We start from the raw sequence: 22,765 nt of genomic DNA, 5'->3' as shown, positions 1-22,765 counted from the left end.
CACTACTGCTGCACAATTAAAGTGCATTAAGCACAAAATTAGTTGTTACAATTTAGCAGACTTAGGTATACCAGTGTAGTATACCAACAGTACAATTGCATATTTTAATAATAGAGTATATATATATATATATATATACTCTCACACACAGGACCGTCCTTAGCTGACGCGGGGCCTGGTGCGAGATAGGGAGCGGGGCCCCCTTCGGTCCGGGGGGGGAACGCGATCACAAATCACATCTAGCTGTGATATATGGCTAGATGTTATATATTTTCACATTAATGCTGACATGAAAACTCATCATAAATTTATTTGTATTAATTAAAAGCAATACAGAAAATACTAACATGTATAACACTATATGATATAAATAATATTTTTCATTACATTAGTGATCTTTTTCATTATAATAATGTAAAATGTCACAATACAATAATCCTTGATAGTACAAAAGAGTGTTTAATTTTTATTGTGCAAACTGTAATTTCTTATTTTTTTCTTTCATTTTTGTCAATGAAAGATGACCTTGACCTATCATTGACAGGCTTTCTGAGATTCACCCATAAATTTGCCTAACAAAATTGCTGCAAGGCAGTAAGACTTGTTTTCAGAAAATATATCTTTAAAAAGTGTCAACTTATTTAATTGGCGTATTTGTTACAAGCATAAAAACCTTAATGCATTTATTTTATTTTTTATTTTGTCAGCCGCCATTTGTTTTGCAGTCACAGGCATATACTCGCAGGACATCACAGTACTGTCACACATTCAAAGCCTCTGTAGGTCACACTGACTTTCAAACTGATTCACTCATGCTATCTTTTGCCTCTCTCTCCCTTTTTTTTCTTATGCTCTGAAAGCTGTATTCTCATGAAACGCATACTATGTAGAGAGAAAATCGAATGCGAAGCATGAAAAATTATTTTATGGTGCCACTGTGGTTCAAAGCTTGGATTAAGGGTGCAATTTAATATGAAGTTCATGATTTATAAGGAATCAACTCGCTGACTAAATTTGCCGTTTTTGTGAACATAATCAATTTCATTGATAAATGTTGCTACTGCACTAACCCAGAGAAATGAATAAAGGCAAACTAAGTTGTTTTTAAAGAGGTCTATTTTAAGCCCTAGTCAAAGATATTTTTTTCAAACATCCCCCTTCTCATTACAGTGTTACAGCGAGTGTTTGGTTTTCCGTGTGTTCTGGTTTGCCATTCTCTCTCTGCATAATGGTGACCTAGATAGAAAATATGCAATGTGGTTATTCATTCCAGCTTATTCTGTTGTGTTCCCTGTGATTTTCTGCCTAACAGATTTAGCCTTTGTGTGTTAAACTTTCCTCTTTGCTGCTGTACGGTTTGAATGGAGGCCAAATAAAAAGCTGAACTACAGAATATTTCAGTTGTCCTTGTACAGAAGTTGTTATGTCAGTCATCCTAATGCTCTGAATCTCCTTTGCAGGTTCTGGCAGGGTGAATATACGGTGGCCGTGAGCATCAATGACTATCTGGACGTGTACTGTCCGTACTATGAGACGCCCCAGCCTCACAGTCACATGGAGCGCTACATCCTTTTCATGGTCAACCATGATGGTTACCTCACCTGTGAGCACCGCATGAGGGGCTTCAAGCGGTGGGAATGTAACCGGCCCCAGAGTCCTGACGGACCCCTGCGCTTCTCTGAGAAGTTTCAGCTCTTCACCCCCTTCTCGCTTGGTTTTGAGTTCCGACCTGGACACGAGTACTATTATATATGTAAGTGTTTAGTGCTGTTTTAGCAGTGACATGTGGTGAACTCTATCTGAGCAGTTGCCAACTTTTTTGACTCTCCATTGTCCACAACAGTATTCAAAAGCCAGATATTTCTAGTTTCTAGTTTCTAGTTTCTAGTTTCAGGATTGCTGAAATTTGAAGAACTGAATGTTGTTCAGGGATACCACTTTTTTTAAACAGATTAATTTATGTGACTTTTTATTTGTCATTACTAGATAAGGATTTTTTTTGTTCACTCCCAATTTCTACCAGATATAATCATTTAGAGCTTGGCATAACTAGAAAAAAAGTATATTCATTATGAAAATGCAAATGGAGTTTCAAGATTTGATTAATTAATTTTTCCAGGATTTCCTAGAAATCATAATTTTAAAGGGGTCATATGATGCGATTTCAAGTTTTCCTTTCTCTTTGGAGTGTTACAAGCTGATTGTGCATAGATAAGATCCCTGAAGTCGCAAAGATTAAAGTCTCAAAACCAAAGAGATATTTTTTATCAAAGTTAAGACTCTGCCACGCCCCCCTAAAACGGCTCGTTCTAACACGCCCCCACATATCTACCTCACTGTGTGGAAATATTTGCATAATGGCGCCCAAATGTGCACGCAAAGAAAGAAGGCGGGGTTTCAGTAACCGCAGTTAGTGTTGAAGCAGCCATGTCAGGGAGACGCTGTGTGTTTCTAGATGAAAGCAAAAGCACTTTATTTGGCCTTCCGAAAGTAGATGCATTTAGGAATCTTTAAGATTACTTACAACAGAACAGCAATGCATTTTATGGACGACCTTTTCGTGAACCTAGGAGAGGACGTAATTCTTTATACAGTATTTGAAAAATAATGTGTTTTTTGAACATTAAAGCATGTCAACATATTCTGTTACACCAAATACACAAAATAATGATCTTTAAAAAAGCATCATATGACCCCTTTAAAATAAAGTTACTTCATATCCCCTACTACCCCTATTATTTTTTTATTTTTGATATTATTTATAATTATGTATAATTATTTTAGTATTAGTATTTATTATCATAGTTTCTTTTTTTTCATTATTATTATTTTGAAATTTTATTTTTATATTTTTAGTTTTCATTTTAATTGAATTTTTAGTTACTTATGAGCTTTTGTCATTTCTGTTCGTTTCTGAAGACAGACTATTTAAAAATAGTTTTAAATACTTTTTGTTTACTTTATTTCAGTTTTAGTTATTTCAATTAGTACTTTTAGTATTTTTAACTTGTGTTTTTAATTTAATATTTATATTTTATTTCATTTTTATTTTCATATTTTATTTAAATAGTTTTCGTTTTAGTTCATGAAAACCTGGAAATAGGTGGCAGTGTTGTTATAATGACAGTGGGAACACTGGTTCTTAAAAGAAAAAAAACTGTTGTTGGGTGAATCAAAATAAGAAATCTTGATTTTCAGTTGTCTTGGCTCATTTTAGTGCTTGTTTTTAAAAAAAAAAAAAAATTTGTATTATTATTTAGTCATCTTCTGGCTTTCTTGGAGGTTTGGAGTTCCCTTGACCTCTGCTTGAGAATCACTGCTCTGTGGAATGTTTTATCAAATAAATAAATTAAAGCTCCATTTGATGTTTACTCTTGAAGTTTATGAATTAAAAATAATTACTACAATAAAACATAGGCATATTTTGTATAGTAATTATTGGCTACAACTAGCTATTATTCATTTATAGTCACCTTTTTTGGACCATTAGTCAGCAAATGCTTGGTAAACAGGATTAATGGCAGTCACAGACACAGAGGTACATCTTTAATTAAATCAATCTGAGTGATTACTATACGTAATTTCAATTTTATTTTGATTAGCACACGAGTTGTTTACTTTGTAATTAGTTCATTTCCACCAGATTGACCCATTCAAGTGGATTTGTGGACCAGCTGTGAACATGACAAGCAGGCATTATCACACTGACAGGGTCAATCAGCCAGTCAAATAGACTATCTGTAACTTTTAAGACTCTACATTCAGGATCTCTGAGAACACAATGAGCTCCAGGAAAGCAAAAGAGACGCTGCCTCACTCTGAAACTTCGTCCGCTGGTGGACCACAGAAAAATGAGACCTTACGCACAGTTTGAGCTCTTATTTCGTACTATTTATTTTGTTATTTCTGTTCTGTCATTTGAATTTTTTTCTCGCGTCCTCAAACAAAACGCCCCAGAATTACAGGACATTTAGAAAGATGCAAATAGTTTGTGAGAGAAACAGAGATCCTTTAATCTCAAAAGCTTTAGCATTTCCTACATGAGAAACATCCAACAGCTCATTCCCATTAACCTCACAAAGCTTCAAACTGGTGGGTTCAAATGGGAAACTCATCCTTCACGCATTTGTCCTACTGTCCTCCAGTGAAGATAATTTGGTGTGGCTAAACCAAATTAAAAGTAGACATTAAACAAAAAGCTTCTTTTTTTCATGTCAACCGCCTAGCTGTTGTAATAAGATAACATGAAAGACTTGTATCAGGAAGATGCTGAGAGAAAACGGAGAGAGGCAACCAAATCAATAATTTATATGGTAATTACAATTCCTGACATGGGCGGCTGTGGCGTGGGCAGATGTGGCTGGGCCGGGAGCCACCTGTGTACAGTACAGAGAGCCCAGCAACTTTGAGCTCTCGCCGGCTTTGTGTCGCAGAGCCACACTGTCCATCAGCAGCCATCCCCCATCTGCACAGTGGCCGGACGGGCCTTCCTCGCTCCCATGGAGATTGCCACAGATCCTACATGCTTTTCATTTGACTGCTGATTATTCCCTGATTGACAGCTCAGACTGAAAGGGAGCGAAGCAGGCATGGAGGGGGCGTCGTTATGAGTCAACATCCCCTCCACCCAAACCCCCCTAAATCAGCAGGGCGTAGCGCTGCTTATCATACACGCCGCAGTGTTGTCTCTGCACACGAGAGAGAGAGGGAGAGATGCCACAAAGAGCAGCAAAAAAGTTCAAAGATACCCTTCAACTCTGTGTTTCTGCCCCTGTCCCCCCAAACTGATTTTTATGCAAGCTAACAGCCTGGTCCTGCATTGTGAAGGCTTTTGTTTCAGGGCTGGAAAAGGCCTTTGGACACCCCCGCTCCCCCGCCAAGGCTACTCCATTCAGCACCCCAGCCACTCCCTGAGAGGATTGTTTGGATACCGGCAGCTCTATGGGTGTCACGGTCCCTAAGGGGATTGATGCTTTGTGGCAGGGTCGGTGGGGTTAGCGATGAGAGATGGATCTGAGAGGTTATCACTGGGAAGTGGGGGCTGATCTCGATTGTCTGCTGGTAAAAGAACACGTCCATCAGACCTGGTCAGACTTAACCCCCGGACTTCCATCTCTACGCCCGTATTGATCGGCTGTGATGACATCTTGACAGGCGTCTTCTACACAGCTGCCGGCGGTTGAGGTTGGATGCTCTCCAATGAACCTAGGATCCGGTGTGGTGAACATGCCACAAGAATACACAATGACTTGGGGTGCTGGGGGATGGTTGTTCAGGTTGAAGATGACAAACTCTAGACAAGAGTTGTTGTTTTTTTTTCTGGGATCTATAGAACATTTGAGTATAAATTCTAAAACCATCTAACATTTCTCTAATAGTGGTTAGAAAAAACAGATACATTGTTTCTTAAAGGGATAGTTCACCCAAAAATGAAAATTAGCCCATTATTTACTCACCCTCAAGCCATCCTAGGCGTATATGACTTCCTTCTTTCAGATGAATCCAATCTGAGTTATATTAAAAATGGTCTTTGATGTTTCAAGCTGTTTAATGCCACTCAGCGGGTGTTGCAGTTAATCAGTCCAAAAGAAGTGAAATAAAGCTCATCCATCCATAATAAAAAGTGCCTCACACTGCTCCGGGGGGTGAACAAAGGTGTCCTGTAGCGAATCGATGCGTTTTTGTAAGAAAAATATCCATATTCAAAACTTAATAACTTATATAAGTTTTATGTAAAGTTAAACACAAAAAACAGGTTTGGGGTCAGTACGACTTTTTAAATTTAGTAATTTTATTCAGCTAGGATGCATTCAGTTGAACAAAAGTGACTTTGAAAGTGCTTCAAAAGTGATTTATAAAAATGTATAATGTATTTTTTTATAATATATACATTATATTTACAATTTATAATTTAACTTTCTCTTCATAAATTATCCTGACTAAAAAATGTATCATGGTTTCAACAAAAATATTAAGCAAGACAACCGTTTTCAACATTGATAATAATAAGAAATGTTTCTTAAGCAGCAAATCAGCATATTATAATGATTTCTGAAGAATCATGTGACACTAAAGAGTAATGATGCTGAAAATTCAGCTTTACATCACAGGAATAAATTACATTTTAAAATATATTCAAATAGAAAACATTACTATTTTAAATTGTAATAATATTTACATTTCTTTCTGTATTTTGTTCAAATAAAAGCAACCTTGGTGATAGACTTCCTTTAAAAACATAAAAATGCCTTACTAACCCCAAACTTTTATATTTGTATCTTTACAATATTGTTTTTTGTGTGTGTGTGTGTGTGTGTGTGTGTGATAAAATAAAAAATAAGTGTGATAGAAAGAAAATAAACTACTGGCTTTTATATATAGTAAATTTTTTGTTTTATCACAGCCAAAATGTAATAAAAATCTACTAAATATTTTTTTAAATACTTTATATATTATTGGGTTAGTTCACCCAAAAATGAAAATTAGCTCATGAATTACTCACCCTCAAGTCATCCTAGATGTATAACTTTCTTCTTTCAGATGAATCCAGTCGGCGTTATATTAAAAATTGGCGTTGATCTTTCAAGCTGTTTAATGGCACTCAGCGGGTGTTGCATGCATCAGTCCAAAAGAAGTTAAATCAAGCGCATCCATCCATAATAAATAGCACCTCACACGGCTCCGGGGGTGAACAAAGTCCTCCTGTAGCTCCGGGAGGATGACGTAGGAGGTCGGCTTTGCGCATGCACCGCTTGAAGGTCTTATATAGACAGGTGTGTGGCTTTCCTAATCAAGTCCAATCAGTATAATCAAACACAGCTGGACTCAAATGAAGGTGTAGAACCATCTCAAGGATGATCAGAAGAAATGGACAGCACCTGAGTTAAATATATGAGCGTCACAGCAAAGGGTCTGAATACTTAGAACCATGTGATATTTCAGTTTTTCTTTTTTAATAAATCTGCAAAAATGTAAACAATTCTGTGTTTTTCTGTCAATATGGGGTGCTGTGTGTACATTAATGAGGGAAAAAAATTACTTAAATGATTTTAGCAAATGGCTGCAATATAACAAAGAGTGAAACATTTAAGGGGGTCTGAATACTTTCCGTACCCACTGTAAGCCAAGAGGAGACTGGTTTTCCTTTGCTAAAGTAAGGAAACTTTGCTTCCTTTGCTCCTGTAAACAAACCTTGGTTTTCACGAGACTCACTGGCGCATGCGCAACACCGACATCTTACGTCATCCGCCCGGGGCTGCTTCCGTGTACAACTGTTGGCGCAAGCTAGATTAAAGTGATTATTGTTTTATATATAAAACTTTCAAGCCTTTATTCAGATAAGATAATATGGAGATGGGGAAGGAAGTGAAAGGGAGTTAGAGAGGGGGGTGGGAGTGAAAAAGTTTTATTAGATCATTTGTGGGTCTTTGCCATCAAAAAATGGAACCCTCTGCTCTTGACCAATCCCACTTCAAAAAGCTTGAGAAGGACATTGAAATAGGCTGTTTTCTTCATGTGCTGGTTTTTCTTTGTGGACATTTGACTGCAGTCAAGTTCAAATAAATGATTTCACTCGCCCCTTCTTTCTCACCAGACCCTTATAAGGAAATAAGCAGTAGAGATGTTGTGTCTGTAGAACACAGATGAATGAAGTAATCTGTCAGAAAGCTTGTGTCTGGGGAGCAGAGATGAACGGTGTTGCTGATGTTCTGGTGGAGCCGATCTGTTGGCTGACTCAATAGTGACTTTTGCTCTCACTTCACTGAGTGCTATGTGGGGTAATTTGCCATGGGAACACTGTGTGTCGCAGACCATTGTATGTGACGACACCAAGCTGGTGAAGGTCAGAGCAATTTCCTCCGAATGAAGAAAATCTCAGACTTTGTTCCTGATTTGGTTGTCAAGGGGTCAAACTAACTCAGAGGCTTGAGAGACGTTCACAAGTGTCACCAAGAGGATCTTAATCAGATTGATTCATTGGCTTGTTGAATGATTCTGTTTGTCACAAGCACATTTAGCTCATTATTTTTCTTCAACTTCCTTTTCAACAGCCTCTCCTCATCCTAACCACGCTGGCAAGCCGTGTTTAAAGTTGAAGGTGTACGTGAAGCCTACAAGTAAGTCATGCTCTAACTGTTTTGCCCTGCCGGCGTAGAAAATAATATCCCCTCATGTCTACATGCCAACCTTCTGTTAGACATAACAGGAATGCAAATAAGCAGTGTTTGACACATTTTCCAGGAACATTTTGTTAATGAGATGTCATATTTATTTTCAAGCTGCGGGAATGTGTTCAAATGCAGTCTACATCCATCAAAACAGCAGCTGAGGTCTAATGGGAACTATTACAACTATTGTGGATTATTTAAATTTACCTTCATTACTCACCAATGGAAACCTCATATTAAAGGGATAGTCCACTCAAAAAGACATTTCTGTCATCATTTACGCGCACCCTCATGTGAGTAAAACCTGTATGTCTTTCTTTCTTATGTAGAACATACAGTAACAGAAGATATCTTAAAGGGGTCCTATTATGCTCTTTTACAAAGTCTTGATTTTGTTTTGGGGGTGTACTAGAACAGGCTCTCATACTAGGTTGTTCGAAAAACACATTATTTTTCACATATTTTACATTATTACAACACCTCTCTCCTCAGTCTGGCATGAACGGCTCGAATATTTCCTGTATCAAATGAAGGCCTGCCTTCTGAAATACGAAATGTGCTGTGATTCCCGGAAAATATGCGTTGTAGTCCAAACGAGTCGTTCGTTGTAGTTTTTGAAAATTGATTTCTGTTAAATAAAATATCTCCTTTTGAAGTGGACTTTGAGCTTTGTAACTTTGCAGATCTTTTTTATGCTTAAACAGCAACATTACAGACTAACTAAAGTTGAAAAAGTAAAAAAGCATAATAGGACCCCTTTAAAAAATGTCTCAGTGTTTTGGGTGGTTTTGTCCATACAATGGAAGTCAGTGGTCACTTAAACCGACAAAATATTTTTTGTGTGTGTGTTCCACAAAGTCATACAGGGTTGGAACAACATAAGAGTGAAAAAATGATGACAGCATGAACTATCCCTTTAATTGTTGGGGAATGTATGTCAAATTTGAAAAGGGTAATGGCATCATAAGTTACATTCATAGTTACAACCCTTCTTGTTTTACACATTTAAAAAATAACAGCTCAGACAACATTTTTACTTGTCACAGGGTTATTCATTATGCCAATGATGTAATCTCTGGTGCTCAGTTGCTGTATTGCTGGTTGCTAATAGGGATTTATACCCAGCTACAGGATACAGTACAGTTGTGTTGTGGATAAATGTTTTATCTTGTAAGAAAACAAGTGAATACATTACAATAGAAACAATTTTACTTAAAGTCTTATATTGAAAACGACTGAATAACTGGCTGAATAACTCACTCAGAGAAGAAAATGAAAAATATTTGCTTTTGTTTTGTTTTTTTTACTGTGTGCCAATTTCTCCATATATGGCAGTTTTGTTCTTTTGAACATATGATATGAAAATGCTGCTTTATTCACAAATCTTCTCAAATCATACTACTGTTCAAAAGATTAGGGTCTGTAAGTTTTTAAAATAAAAATAATTAATACTTATATTTGGCAAGAACACATTGTATTGATCAAAAAATGACAGTAAAGACATTTTTTTAAAATCTATTTCAAATAAATGTTCTTTTGAACTTTATTTGTCAAAGAATCTTACAAAAATGTATCAGTTTCCACATTAAAAAAACCATCATAATAAGCAGCAGTACTGTTTTGAACACTGATAATAATAATAATATCATAATAATATTAAATGTTTGATGAGCAGCAAGAGCCTATTAGAATGATTTCTGAAGGATCATGTGACACTGAAGACTGGAGTGATGGCTGAAAATTCAATTTTGTATCACAGGAATAAATTACATTCTAAAATAAACCACTATTTTAAATTGTAAATATATTTCACAATATTACAGTTTTTACTATATTTTTGATCAAACAAATGCCGCCTTGGTAAGCATAAGAGACTTACAAAAGAAATGGAAAAAACGAACAACCCCAAGCTTTTGAATAGTATTCTGGTTACTTTGTCTAGAACAACATCGCTCACCCTCCAAGTAGAAATCCAGTGTTTATTTTAAATTCATTGGCATAGATACGTCAGGTCCATGTAATCTATGAAAACGCTGTGTGAAATGTGAACCAGATTTTCCGCCTCAGTAATTAAACTCTAATGAGGTCAGTGCTGTGGGCCCCTGCTGCTTTGAGTAAAGGTATGCATTTCCTAGCGCTTCTTCTCCGCGTGCTGTCTCTCTGTGTTTGTGTGTTTCAGATGGTTCGGGCTATGAGTCTCCAGAGCCATTCCTGACTGATCAGAGCCAGCGCTGCAGGGCAGACGGCCCGTGCCTAGCTGTGCTGCTGTTGCTGCTGGCCTTTCTGCTGGCCCGCGTTTAAGAAGCTCCGCCGCTGCCCAGACTGCCTACCGCTCTCCCTGCATCCATACTCCCTCAGGGAAGCCCTCTCATCCAGACCTCCGGCTGCAGTCGGATTCACGCGTCTTCTTTTTTACCGAACGAGCTCCTCGCCACTGATCCGAGGACAAGAGACGTTCGCCCTGCTTTAGCGGCTGATGTAAAGCTGAACACCTGGAGTCTGTCGTGGAATGTGACCTTTTATATATGCTGTCATGTAATCGAGGCTTGTATTCATGTGCCATTTAGTCACGTTTCAGGGCGTCGCAGTTTACAGACAAGATTTCAGACACTTATTTGGATAGCTATAATCCCCCCCCCCCACATCGTCTTTACACCATACTCAGCCCTGAAATAAAGAGGATTTTCTCCTCCTAATAATAACAAATGACACCAAAGGACTCTCTTCAGAGGTTTAGTTTTATTTTCCGTTTGAAGGGAGAGAAGAAATGTGTTTTGTGGTAGCCAGCAGCTAGGGACTTAGTGTTAGACATTCACATGCATGTGAAACACTGTGAAACAAAGAACTGATCTTACAATAGTAATGATATATTTTTATTAGCCAAAACAAAACAAACGTAGACCTTCTAGCCACTCTTCTGGTGTAAGGCTCAGCTGGTGGAGTTTGGATCAGATGCAGCCAAATGTCAGTGCTCACTGCTGGCCCTCGCCTCCAAACTGTGTGTCTGCTGGTGGGACAAGGACTCCGAATCTCTGAGATCGCTTTGGCCTAATAATAACAAATGACACCAAAGGATTCTCTTCAGAGTTTTAGTTTTATTTTCCGTTTGAAGGGAGAGAAGAAATGTGTTTTGTGGTAGCCAGCAGCTAGGGACTTAGTGTTAGACGTTCACATGCATGTGAAACACTGTGAAACAAAGAACTGATCTTACAATAGTAATGATATATTTTTATTAGCCAAAACAAAACAAACGTAGACCTTCTAGCCACTCTTCTGGTGTAAGGCTCAGCTGGTGGAGTTTGGATCAGATGCAGCCAAATGTCAGTGCTCACTGCTGACCCTCGCCTCCAAACTGTGTGTCTGCTGGTGGGACAAGGACTCAGAATCTCTGAGATCGCTTTGGTGCAAACCCAAATGCCGCTTAATAAAACTCTGCATTGGTTTTTCTTTCCCGCTCTGTGGGACAAACAAGCAATGGAACGCAAGGATGATCTGTGAGGATCTAGCCACTTTTAATTCACTGACGCACACACTGCGGGCATGGCCGAAAAGGAAATGGATTTTTTGTATTCTGTTTCATGTTATTTTTGTAGCATTTAAAAGCAACATCAATTATTCATGTGATATGAGGAACGGTTTTAGCGTCTTGAGTGGCGATACAGTGTGTGAGTCAGCAGTCGGACGTATTCAGAAGGGCCCACTCTCTCACTCTTACTGTTGTTATTGTGGTCTTGTCAAACTGTATTCAGTATTTTAAGAGACAGAAAGCATTTCTTTCCATCTTTCAGACACTTATTTGGATAGCTATAATCCCCCCCCCCCCACATCGTCTTTACACCATACTAAGCCCTGAAATAAAGAGGATTTTCTCCTCCTAATAATAACAAATGACACCAAAGGACTCTCTTCAGAGGTTTAGTTTTATTTTCCGTTTGAAGGGAGAGAAGAAATGTGTTTTGTGGTAGCCAGCAGCTAGGGACTTAGTGTTAGACATTCACATGCATGTGAAACACTGTGAAACAAAGAACTGATCTTACAATAGTAATGATATATTTTTATTAGCCAAAACAAAACAAACGTAGACCTTCTAGCCACTCTTCTGGTGTAAGGCTCAGCTGGTGGAGTTTGGATCAGATGCAGCCAAATGTCAGTGCTCACTGCTGACCCTCGCCTCCAAACTGTGTGTCTGCTGGTGGGACAAGGACTCAGAATCTCTGAGATCGCTTTGGTGCAAACCCAAATGCCGCTTAATAAAACTCTGCATTGGTTTTTCTTTCCCGCTCTGTGGGACAAACAAGCAATGGAACGCAAGGATGATCTGTGAGGATCTAGCCACTTTTAATTCACTGACGCACACACTGCGGGCATGGCCGAAAAGGAAATGGATTTTTTGTATTCTGTTTCATGTTATTTTTGTAGCATTTAAAAGCAACATCAATTATTCATGTGATATGAGGAACGATTTTAGCGTCTTGAGTGGCGATACAGTGTGTGAGTCAGCAGTCGGACGTATTCAGAAGGGCCCACTCTCTCACTCTTACTGTTGTTATTGTGGTCTTGTCAAACTGTATTCAGTATTTAAAGAGACAGAAAGCATTTCTTTCCATCTGATTTGATTGTGTCCTCTTTTTCATGTGACGTTATTGCCCCTATAGTTAGCATATAATCACAATGGCCTCCCACTATAGCAAGTGCCAGTGTAGCTCCATTCACAATACATCTACATGAGCAAAAAAAAAAATTTAGAAACAGATTTTAATACATCAATATTAAAAAAACATTTTTATTTTTTTTTATGTCATGCACTTTGAGGTAAGAAAAGCTTTTCCTTAGAGCTGGTATGCACAACATATTTTGAATTTTTTCATCCATTGTCCTAAAATAAGACCAACCTTCAGAAATCTCCTACTTAAACCATGTATAATGTGATGAAATCTAACATGTTTAATACTTTAGCAGCAGTTATATAAATTATTTTTGCAGAGACATTTAAGATATGATTGCCATTTAATGTTGTGGTTTCGGATGCGAGACGGCTGGAATGAGTCATGGTCATACATGACTTGACATTCAGGCGAGTGTTTGCTCTGAGCTTTGGCCTGGATGCTCATCCAACTATTTGGTGAGGGATCAGTAGCCTGGCTGGGCTCAGAAAAGTGAATGTCCTATCTGAATATTTTATGCAATGTAGACTATGATAAAAAATACATGCGCTAGGAAAGCATCAGTGAAGGATTTGCAGACTTGGAGATGGCACTGTAGATGCAAACCAAACAGTCGGTTAGAGGCGGATATATTAGTAGCAATGAGGATGATCATTACAGATGATAAAAACGGCTGTATGGTGAGTAAAAGATTTATGCCTTACATCTTCAGTCAGTGTCACAGCATGATGCGCCTTATGCTGTCATTTGTAATTATAATTTTACATGATTTTAATGTAGTGTTAGACTCAATGTAAGTAACACCGGGTGCGTGTGTGTTACATGCTGATTTCCCAGTGAACAATAGATGTTTGCTGCCCTCTTGTGAATAAGACCTTTTAGCACCCTTCGTTTGATGAGTGTTTTGTCCATACTTGTAATGTCAGGTATATAGAACTTTACTTTTGATGCATATGTTGAATATTTAAAGGGATAGTTCACCCAAAAATGAAAACTCAGTCATCATTTACTTGACCTCATGTCGTTCCAAATCTGCATGCATTTCTTTCTTCTGCGGAATTCAAAAGAAGATATTTTGAAGAATGTTGCTAACCAAACAGTTTTGGTTCCCATTGACTTCACTTGTAGTCATTGGAAGTCATTGGGACTGAAACCGTTTGGTTATCAACTCTCTTCAAAATATCTGATGGATATGTGTCATCATTTACTCACATAAGGGTGAAAAAATTACAGGGGACTGTTTCCCATTAACCAATAGTATCTTCTGTCTGTCTTACGCCTGTATCTCTGTGCTACATACGGCCTCCCACAGTTCCCTGAGGTAAACCTGAGGTACAACACAAACACTCATGTCTCAAGGCTCCTGAACAGTCAGTACATGTTGAATCTGTTGGAGACATGAGCTTTTTGAAAGCAAGAAAAACGAACACATCCAGAGTCGAACATCTACAGAGAGCACACTTCAAAAACTATTATGAAATGAAAAGGTTTGTGGAAGAGTGGGAAATTCTGTGGAGAGATCACAGGAGATCAATGTTTTTGATCAACAAAGAAATACAAGAGCTTCAAAAGACCTTGATAGACATAAACCTGATAAGCGGATATTGTTATGAAGCCTACGCTGCTCATCTGAGATCAGTGAGTACTGCCTTCCAAGAAAGCAAAGAAATGCGGTAATACTGATTTGAGTGTTGAAAGTGGTAACTCAATGAAGTCTAACCACGTTTGGCCAGAAGCATGATGGTTTGGGTGATGAAACCTCTGGTGACTGTGAGAGGGAGCTGTCAGAACTCAAACAGCACACACTGACTTCAGAAACCTATAAAACATGCAGCACTAATACCTACGTTTCGCCACATAAGGATTTAAAAAACCGCCAGGATGATTATTTCAAAGCCTCATTGTCTCATTTTGAGTTATCCTCAAGTGAATGCAATGAAAAAGATGAGGATAAAAGTGATGGATGTCCTCAGAAGACTTCAACCAAGAGCCCTTCACATATCGCAAAGACAGATCTAAAGAACAGTTCCTCGCCTCCTACACATTTCACCCTTCACAGAAGAGCAAAACAAGCGCATCAAAGACAACAAAAAGTTGCTCTTCATATGCCTCCTGTACTGAGGAACCCCTTATGTGAGCAAGGTGGTTCTTATAATATGGGTACACAGCAGCGAAACCAAGATGGCAAGATGTTGTCAAGATACTTACAAAATCAAGACAGTATGAACAATGGCAGGTCACATATCGAAGGCAGCCATTAAACACGGCCTTGAGCTGCTCATCAAAGAATACAATTATTCTCAAAATGCTGACATTTTAAACAGCAACAAGCAGAGGGATTTGAATGAAAAGGTGTCTAACTTTGTATCAGAGCTTTCAGAGTTCAGATGTGACATGTGATGCTTAGTAGTTGGGTTCTTCTGTTTGGACTTTAAATAAACACACATTTGACCTAATATTTTACAGAGGATCCTCAGAACATGTCAGATAACAATGATAACCATCATCCTAAAGTAAATTAGAGTAATCCATCCCTTGTTTCATGGGCTATGGGGTCTTGAATTTTATAAGCAATTGCTTTGTAAAGCTTTCTATATACTATTATATGAAACCCATCGTCCTCCGAGCACTGAGAAAAATGTTTCATTCATCCAATTAAAAAAATTTAGTAATGATTGTAATGATTCACATCTATATTTTTTTTACTTGAGCCAATGAAAAATAAATAACTTGCCCTAAGGGTAAGTGAGGGATTCGATTCCTTTCTCTCCGATTCACAGTTCATGCACGGCTAGACATAATGTCCTACATTCAGTTCATCAATAGAGGCATCAATACCATTCTGCAATGTTTCCAGGCTTGTAAAAGAAGCACAGACACTCTTTATGGAAAAGATGTACTTGTTTTACCAACTTGAACAAGGTGTCAGTCAGAGAGAGGCTGTTGCTAATGGGATGTCTTCCCGCATGGCTTACAGTTTTTGGACATTGAATTTTTGTAATGGTTTCTACAGCAGATTAACAAAACGGCTTTAAAAAGCCTGTTTGAAGATAAGAATAAATCCAGTGTAGACAAAGCTAATGTACTGATTTCACATCTTATTAATTTGTTATCATAATCAAGTAAATCTCACATAGACTAAACATTTTACAGGTGAGTAAACATTAGCTGTGAATTACGTACAGTGCAAACTTTCTTCAGTAGAAAAACCAAACAGATGAAATCTTGGCTAATGCATTTTAAACACATCTTTGTATCCCTGTCACACACCAGTGATTCTCAACCTTTTTGACCCTGTCCAAGACAATATTCAAAGGCCTTTCTACTTACACTTTTAAAAACAATGGTTCCAAAAAAGGGATTTTTAGTGATGCCATAGGCATAGAAGAATCATTTTGGTTCCCTAAAGAACTTTTCAGTAAACAGTTCTTAAAATAACCAATTTTCTTAGTGTGAAAATCCATTTAATAATCTAAAGAAACCTTTTCCAATATACACTCTTAAAAATAAAGGTTCCAAAAGAGGGGGTTTGCAATGTTGTTGTAGAAGAACCATTTTAGATTTCCCAAAGAACTTTTCAGTTAACAGTTCATATGACTCAAAATAAATGTGACAGCATATTTAGTCGTAAAACCCATCATGTCTTAATTAAACTAACAGAGGCAGAGGTTGTGTGTCTGTGCACATGTGAGGTGATCTAACAAAAACATAAGTGCCAGGAGACTGTGGTGACATGTGGCACATCTCCCACACTCTGAACAGGTTGTAATGAGAGCCAGTGGGGTTTCATCGTAGCCTAACAACCCTTGTGTTTGTTTCTGCAAATCTGTCAGTGGTCTGTAGATTGCTGCTCTCTTGATGAATTCACAAACTCTGAGTTGATTGCCTCTTCACTTTTCCAACTCCGTGCTCATATACTTGAAAGTTTTGCAGCTTTGTTTTTAACTAGCAAATATGAATATAAATTTAAAAGCATAGTGTGAAAAGCCTATTTTGAAGTGAATTTTAGTAAACAACCTCATAATTTGTGACATTCAAAGCTTGATTGACTAAAACTGGTAATCAATTCAATTGAATGGTTTTCTATATGATACAAACATTTCTAACCTACACCGAGCAAAGAAATGTACAAGCACTACTGAGGAACATCACGTAACAGCAGGCCAACAAAGATTCATTATAATCAGTGTCAGATGCTCTAGGGCTGATGAACACTTGATTCCTTGTGGAGAACACCAACAGTTTCCCACCTGACAATGAATAATCCAACACGGAGTTTTTTTTATATTAAAGTCACATTTATTAGATCCCAAACAACAGGCATCTTCACACACTGGCATAAATGCCAGAGTGAGAGAATTCATTCATAGCACAAAAGCAAAACTCTCCCAAACCTTAGAAACAACAGCAGTTGCAAAGCAAACATGACTTTTAAAATGGTTGCACAATAAATGCTTGAGAGATGTGAGGACCTACAAAACCTTGACAATTGATGTGAACAAATGACAGTAAGAGGACATAAAAATTAATCTCATGCATGAAATACATGTTTATGGTGCTTAAAGTCTGATGTTACATGTACATTTATTAGTCTCGCATACTCGCTTTGGAAAAGCCATCAGAGATGAGTGAGCGACCTCTCCCCTCATTGAATAAACACTTTTGGTTGACACCAAAAAGTGACCTGCTGAATTACTCATATAAATAAAGTTACGTTTTAATACACAGTGAAAGCTGTAAATAGCAGATGTCCCTCTTTGAACAGCATCTTTAAATAGAGAAAGCCTACTAACAAAAGTAAGCATGTTAATACGGTGCGTACACAATGATGAGAACAATTCTCTGTAATAAGCACACAATGTTAAGGGGCTTTCTAAAGTTCTTGGTCCCTCTAAACAGTGCACTGATTGTTAGTTTAAGATGACAGCTTTCCACGGTTTGCCCGTTTCAAAACGGCTGGCTGTGCAGGGGTAGGAGAAGAGGAAAATGGCCATGCTGAAAATTTCAACTCAGCTCAGCAAGTCTGGTTGGAGGCCAATCCTCTGAAGCACATCCTCAGGCATGCAAAACACAGGGTTCACTGGTTTGATCTGCTCATCTCCCAGCAAAGACAGACCAGCCACACCAAACAGAGTGTGGAAAGGATCCACCTGGATGGAGATATAGAACACTGGTAAGAATGTACTGCAGAGACTGATGAGCTCTGTTTAAAGAATGGCAAGACCTAGAGAAACAACATGCAAAATATTTATGCATATGCAAAATTTTGTGTTACCATGTCTCCAGGCCTGTCAGCGAAGCCTCCAGTCTCTTCATCCTGGCAAGCAAGAATAAAACTGCGCAGTTTTGCTTTGTCAATCCAGTGAATTCTGCCTATGATCTTCAAAGAGGCAAGAACCCACCAGGAATAGCACACATCAGGCAGCTGAAAACAGAGGAAAAAACATTACCCACAGTTGTGTTTGGTCACTCATAAATAATAACTTCTAATAAATAAATACATTTAAAAAAAATTGAATAATCTAGCATTAAGTTTTAAAAACATTAAATCAGAATGAGCTTTATTGCCAGGTATGTTTTCACATACGAGGAATTTGTTTTCATGACAGAAGCTTCCGCAGTGCAACAGAATGACAGCGACAGAACAAAAACACAGATAATAAAAGAATTTAAAAAATCAGATGTATAAAAATACAATGTATTTTATTTTTGTTTATTATTTATGGTCAATTTTAATTTGGGTTTAATATGTTTTATGGTTCCCAAACAGTTTTCATTTAATCTATATATATATATATATTTAATTGCTATTTTAAATATTTTTTTATTATGGTAATAATTTTAGTTTTAATCTTTTACAACATAAACTGTACCTACATTACACTAACTGGATCAGATGGTCACTTCATGAGCAGAATACACTGATAGTCAAAAGTCAGACTTAGGATACAATTAAATATCCAGCTATGACTGAAAATATAACTAGTTCTAAAGAGTTATGCATCATAGTACTTTTGTGAACAGACTGACGCGGAAGAGAAGAAATTGTTGAATAAAGTCATTATTTTTATTTTCTTTGCACAAAAAAGTATTCTTCATAACATTATGGCTGAACAACTGACGTCACAAGTCCTTACTATCTTTCTGGCCCTTGAACGTTTCAGTTGTTTTGCTGTCTATGGAGGTTCAGAAAGCTCTCGGATTTCATCAAAAACATCTTAATTTGTGTTCCAAATATGAACGAAAGACTTACAGGTTTGGAACGACATGAGAGTGAGTAATTAATGACAGAATTTTCATTTTTGGGTTAACTATACCTTTAAGTCACGTTTTTTAAATTAGTAAAGGGATAGTTCACCCAAAAATTAAAATTAACCTATTATTTACTCACTCTCAAGGCATCCTAGGCGTATATGACTTCCTTTTTTCAGATGAATCCAATCAGAGTTATATTAAACATTGTCTTTGATCTTTCAATCTGTTTAATGCAACTCAGCGGGTGTTGCAGTTAATCAGTCCAAAAGAAGTGAAATAAAGCTCATCCATCCATAATAAAAAAGTGTCTCACACGGCTCCGGGGGGTGAACAAAGGCCTTCTGTAGTGAATCGATGCATTTTTGTAAGAAAAATATCCATATTCAAAACGTAATAATCACTTTAATCTAGTTTGCGCCAACAGTTGTAGACAGAAGCAGCTCCGGGAGCATGACGTATGAGGTCGGCGTTGTGCATGCGCTGGTGAGTCTCGTGAAAACCAACGTTTGTTTACAGGAGCAAAGGAAGCAAAGGAAAACAAGTCTCCTCTTGGCTTATATCGAAATCCTCCGACATTCTTCTTTACAAATCCTCGTTTTGTACTTCTAATTCGTGACCGTTGTTTTGTTTTGATCTCTCCCCTGCGCTTCCGTGTTCATCACTTCTGAGCGGCGCATGCGCAGCACTGACCTCATACGTCATCCGCCCGGAGCTGCTTCCGTGTACAACTGTGAGTGCAGGCTACATTAAAGTGATTATTAAGCTTTAAATATGGTTGTTTTTCTTACAACAACGCATCGATTCGCTACAGGAGGCCTTTGTTCACCCCCCAGAGCAGTGTGAGGCACTTTTTATGATAGATGGATGCACTTTATTTAACTTCTTTTGGTCTGATGAACGGCAACACCTGCTGACTGCCATTAAACAGCTTGAAAGATCAAAGACAATTTTTAATATAACTCCGACTGGATTCGTCTGAAAGAAGAAAGTCATATACACCTGGGATGCCTTGAGGGTGAGTAATTCATGGGATAATTTTCATTTTTGGGTGAACTAACCCTTTAATATCTTTGATCTAAAGGACATCTTACTTTCTCTGGTCTCCCATTCAAGCCTCCTGATGGTAACTGTCTTTCACAGAGCCACCAACCCAACAGATCCGCATTTACTTGATGAAGCTGCCCAGTGATCGACAAGAAACCTGTGCAGCAGTAAATCTAGAGACAGGATGAGAAAAACATATGATTACAATGTATGAGTACACTAAAATGGTGGGCATAAAATACCTCAAACAACTCACCTGACCAGCATGGGACTCTGAACCAGGCCTACAACCAAACCCACCATCAAAGTTCATACAGGACAGCACAAACTCAACGGCCTTGTCCATGTTGATCTCATCCAACTTGCCCTACACAGAAATGTCTTGTTATATGCATTTAAAACCTTGAAAGGCTGCAAGAAACACCAAAAATGCAATTAAATAATATAATACTTGAATACAAAAGAATTCAGACCAGTAGTGCCAACGTCGCAACCGCACAAAAGGAAAACCGTGTATCTATTTCTCCTGTTAATGAGAAAAAGCGAGCATTTATTACGTCATATAATGCTTAAAGTTGTTTATTCCAGTAACGAATGAATGAATGAATGAATGCACCCCATTTGTCTCCTGCGAATGAGCCATCCTCCTGCTGCAGTCCTTTAACATAGTCCACCACTTTGTCCACATCAATGACATTAATGCTATCATACAACGACAGGATCTAAAGGGAGTAACACATCTTTTCATGGATTCCCACTTTTGTGTAGTCATTTTTAGAACCATTGATTAATTATTATGATTGCCTTCTAGATTTAGCAGATTCCTGCTGACCTGTACAGCACTGAGGGTGTAGAGGAGATGAGGGTCATGGGCGATGCTGGCGCTGATGCCTCCACAGTCATGCTGGCAGGACTTGATGAACTCTATGATCTCCTCGCGGTTCATTCGAGACAGCTGACCCATCAGGTCCATCACTGTCAGACCCCAGTAGATGCCACTCATTCTCAAGTACTCTGACAGCGTGTACTCCTGCAGGAGATGGTGCAGAACACATGGAGATTAACCTCTGATTTGATTGCTTTTTGAAGGAAAACCATTTTTTGCATTTTTGTAAGCCATCAACTTACATAGTCATCCTTCTTGGAGCCATAGACTGCAATATAGTCGGCATGCTTGTCTAGGAGGAGCGTGTTTGGAGCATCAGGTTTAATGATCACGTCTTTAACCTGGGTCCCCTGCAAAATAAAGTTGTCATCACTTTCTGCCAATAAACTCAAAAACTGCAGTCTGACAGATTCATTTTAACCCGGACTATGAACTGTGCTGAACCGACTGGGCGGATGACATGACATGTTTTTGCTGCTCTCGTTCTCATCTTTTAGTGTGCGCTGTTATTTTCTTCACAGTCGCAGTAAACCGCATGCTCTTTCTTTATGAGGAAAACACGAATCACGATTAAATACTATAACAGCAAAGTAGTTTGTTTTACATTACCATCCTGACGGAGAAGCACGAGAGTGGACTACAGGCTGACTTCAGCAGTCACACACATATTACATCATCATCACATTCCTCGTCATTTCTACGGGTGCCAGTAAAGGACAAAACGCATTTAACGGTGACGTTATTATGGGAAGCTAAAGTCTGCAAATCGCATCTAAACACCGGTACATTGCGTCTCTTGAAAACCTTTTCTTAAACACACGTGCCCAATGAAAAGTGCTGTGGACGAATTTATGTTTTATTAAAAGGATCCACGTACTTTACGCCTATGTGTGACTTACTAATGTATTTTTGCTATTAAGCAAAAAGAAAATAAACAACTCTGAGTTAATGTTCTTTATTCCCGCTCTCCTCTGTGACGATCAGCGTTATGACGATGCTATTGAAACAGCTAATAAAATTGTTTATCTGAACTCAGTTCAATATTTTTAGAAATTTTTTTCAGATGTGGGCAAACTTCGAATCAGCAACTTTACGATGTGTCCAGGTTTCGGTTCAATCAGGGCATCATGTAGCAATTTCAGAAGTTAAGAAATTGTCTTTAAAAAAGTATCATCTGAAAAGAACAAATATGAGTATTAAAGGAATAGTCCATTCAAAATGAAAATGTGCTGCTACTGTAATCACCTTCAGGCCATCCAAGATGTATATGACTTACAGTACTTTGCTCTGATGAACTCATTTCTTGAATTGCTTCGGGATGAGTACATTATCAGCAAATTTTCATTTTTTGTTAGCATGACTAATTATATGTGACCCTGGACCACAAAACCAGTCTTAAGTCGCTGGGGTATATTTGTAGCAATAGCCAAAAATACATTGTATGGGTCAAAATTATTGATTTTTCTTTTATGCCAAAAAATCATTAGGATATTAAGTAAAAATCATGTTCCATGAAGATAATTTGTATATTTCCTACTGTAAATATATTAAAACGTAATTTTTGATTAGTAATATGCATTGCTAAGAATTCATTTGGACAACTTTAAAGGCGATTTTCTCAATATTTTGATTTTTTTTGCACCCTCAGATTCCAGATTTTCAAATAGTTGTATCTCGGCCAAATACAAATAATCTCAATTTCGAAAAATTGACCCTTATGACTGGTTTTGTGGTCCAGGGTCACATTT

At 37.9% G+C, this 22,765-nt stretch overlaps 2 protein-coding genes across 3 annotated transcripts in view; one reads left to right on the top strand and one right to left on the bottom strand.

The window, feature by feature from the left end:
* Positions 1 to 11,199, top strand: part of LOC107584867 (ephrin-A2) — a 61,601-nt gene extending 50,402 nt beyond the window's left edge. Inside the window, exons 2-4 of the mRNA XM_016271630.1 lie at positions 1,461 to 1,753; positions 8,052 to 8,117; positions 10,351 to 11,199. Of these exons, the coding sequence (XP_016127116.1) occupies positions 1,461 to 1,753; positions 8,052 to 8,117; positions 10,351 to 10,469 (478 nt within the window). The 3' untranslated portion in view covers positions 10,470 to 11,199. The remainder of the gene's footprint in view (positions 1 to 1,460; positions 1,754 to 8,051; positions 8,118 to 10,350) is intronic.
* Positions 11,200 to 17,108: 5,909 nt separating this feature from the next.
* On the bottom strand, positions 17,109 to 21,727 carry rabggtb (Rab geranylgeranyltransferase subunit beta). Of its 2 annotated transcripts, XM_016271610.1 has the most exons (10): positions 21,627 to 21,726; positions 21,466 to 21,561; positions 21,260 to 21,367; positions 20,964 to 21,161; positions 20,748 to 20,853; positions 20,605 to 20,657; positions 20,388 to 20,498; positions 20,179 to 20,304; positions 18,108 to 18,257; positions 17,109 to 17,982 (listed from the first exon to the last, which is right to left on the bottom strand). In XM_016271610.1, exons 2-10 carry the CDS (start codon positions 21,505 to 21,507, stop codon positions 17,842 to 17,844), a joined length of 1,035 nt encoding a protein of 344 aa, XP_016127096.1. In that variant the 5' UTR covers positions 21,508 to 21,561; positions 21,627 to 21,726; the 3' UTR covers positions 17,109 to 17,841. The 2 variants fall into 2 exon arrangements, with proteins under 2 accessions (XP_016127096.1, XP_016127103.1); XM_016271617.1 differs by lacking the exon at positions 21,466 to 21,561 and having other exon boundaries at positions 21,627 to 21,727.
* Between the last annotated feature and the right edge of the window lie 1,038 nt (positions 21,728 to 22,765).

This window comes from Sinocyclocheilus grahami, unplaced genomic scaffold (assembly GCF_001515645.1).
Source record: "Sinocyclocheilus grahami isolate Dianchi unplaced genomic scaffold, SAMN03320097.WGS_v1.1 scaffold5.1, whole genome shotgun sequence".
Taxonomy (NCBI): Eukaryota; Metazoa; Chordata; class Actinopteri; order Cypriniformes; family Cyprinidae; genus Sinocyclocheilus; species Sinocyclocheilus grahami.
This window is presented reverse-complemented; position numbering and strand designations above follow the sequence as displayed.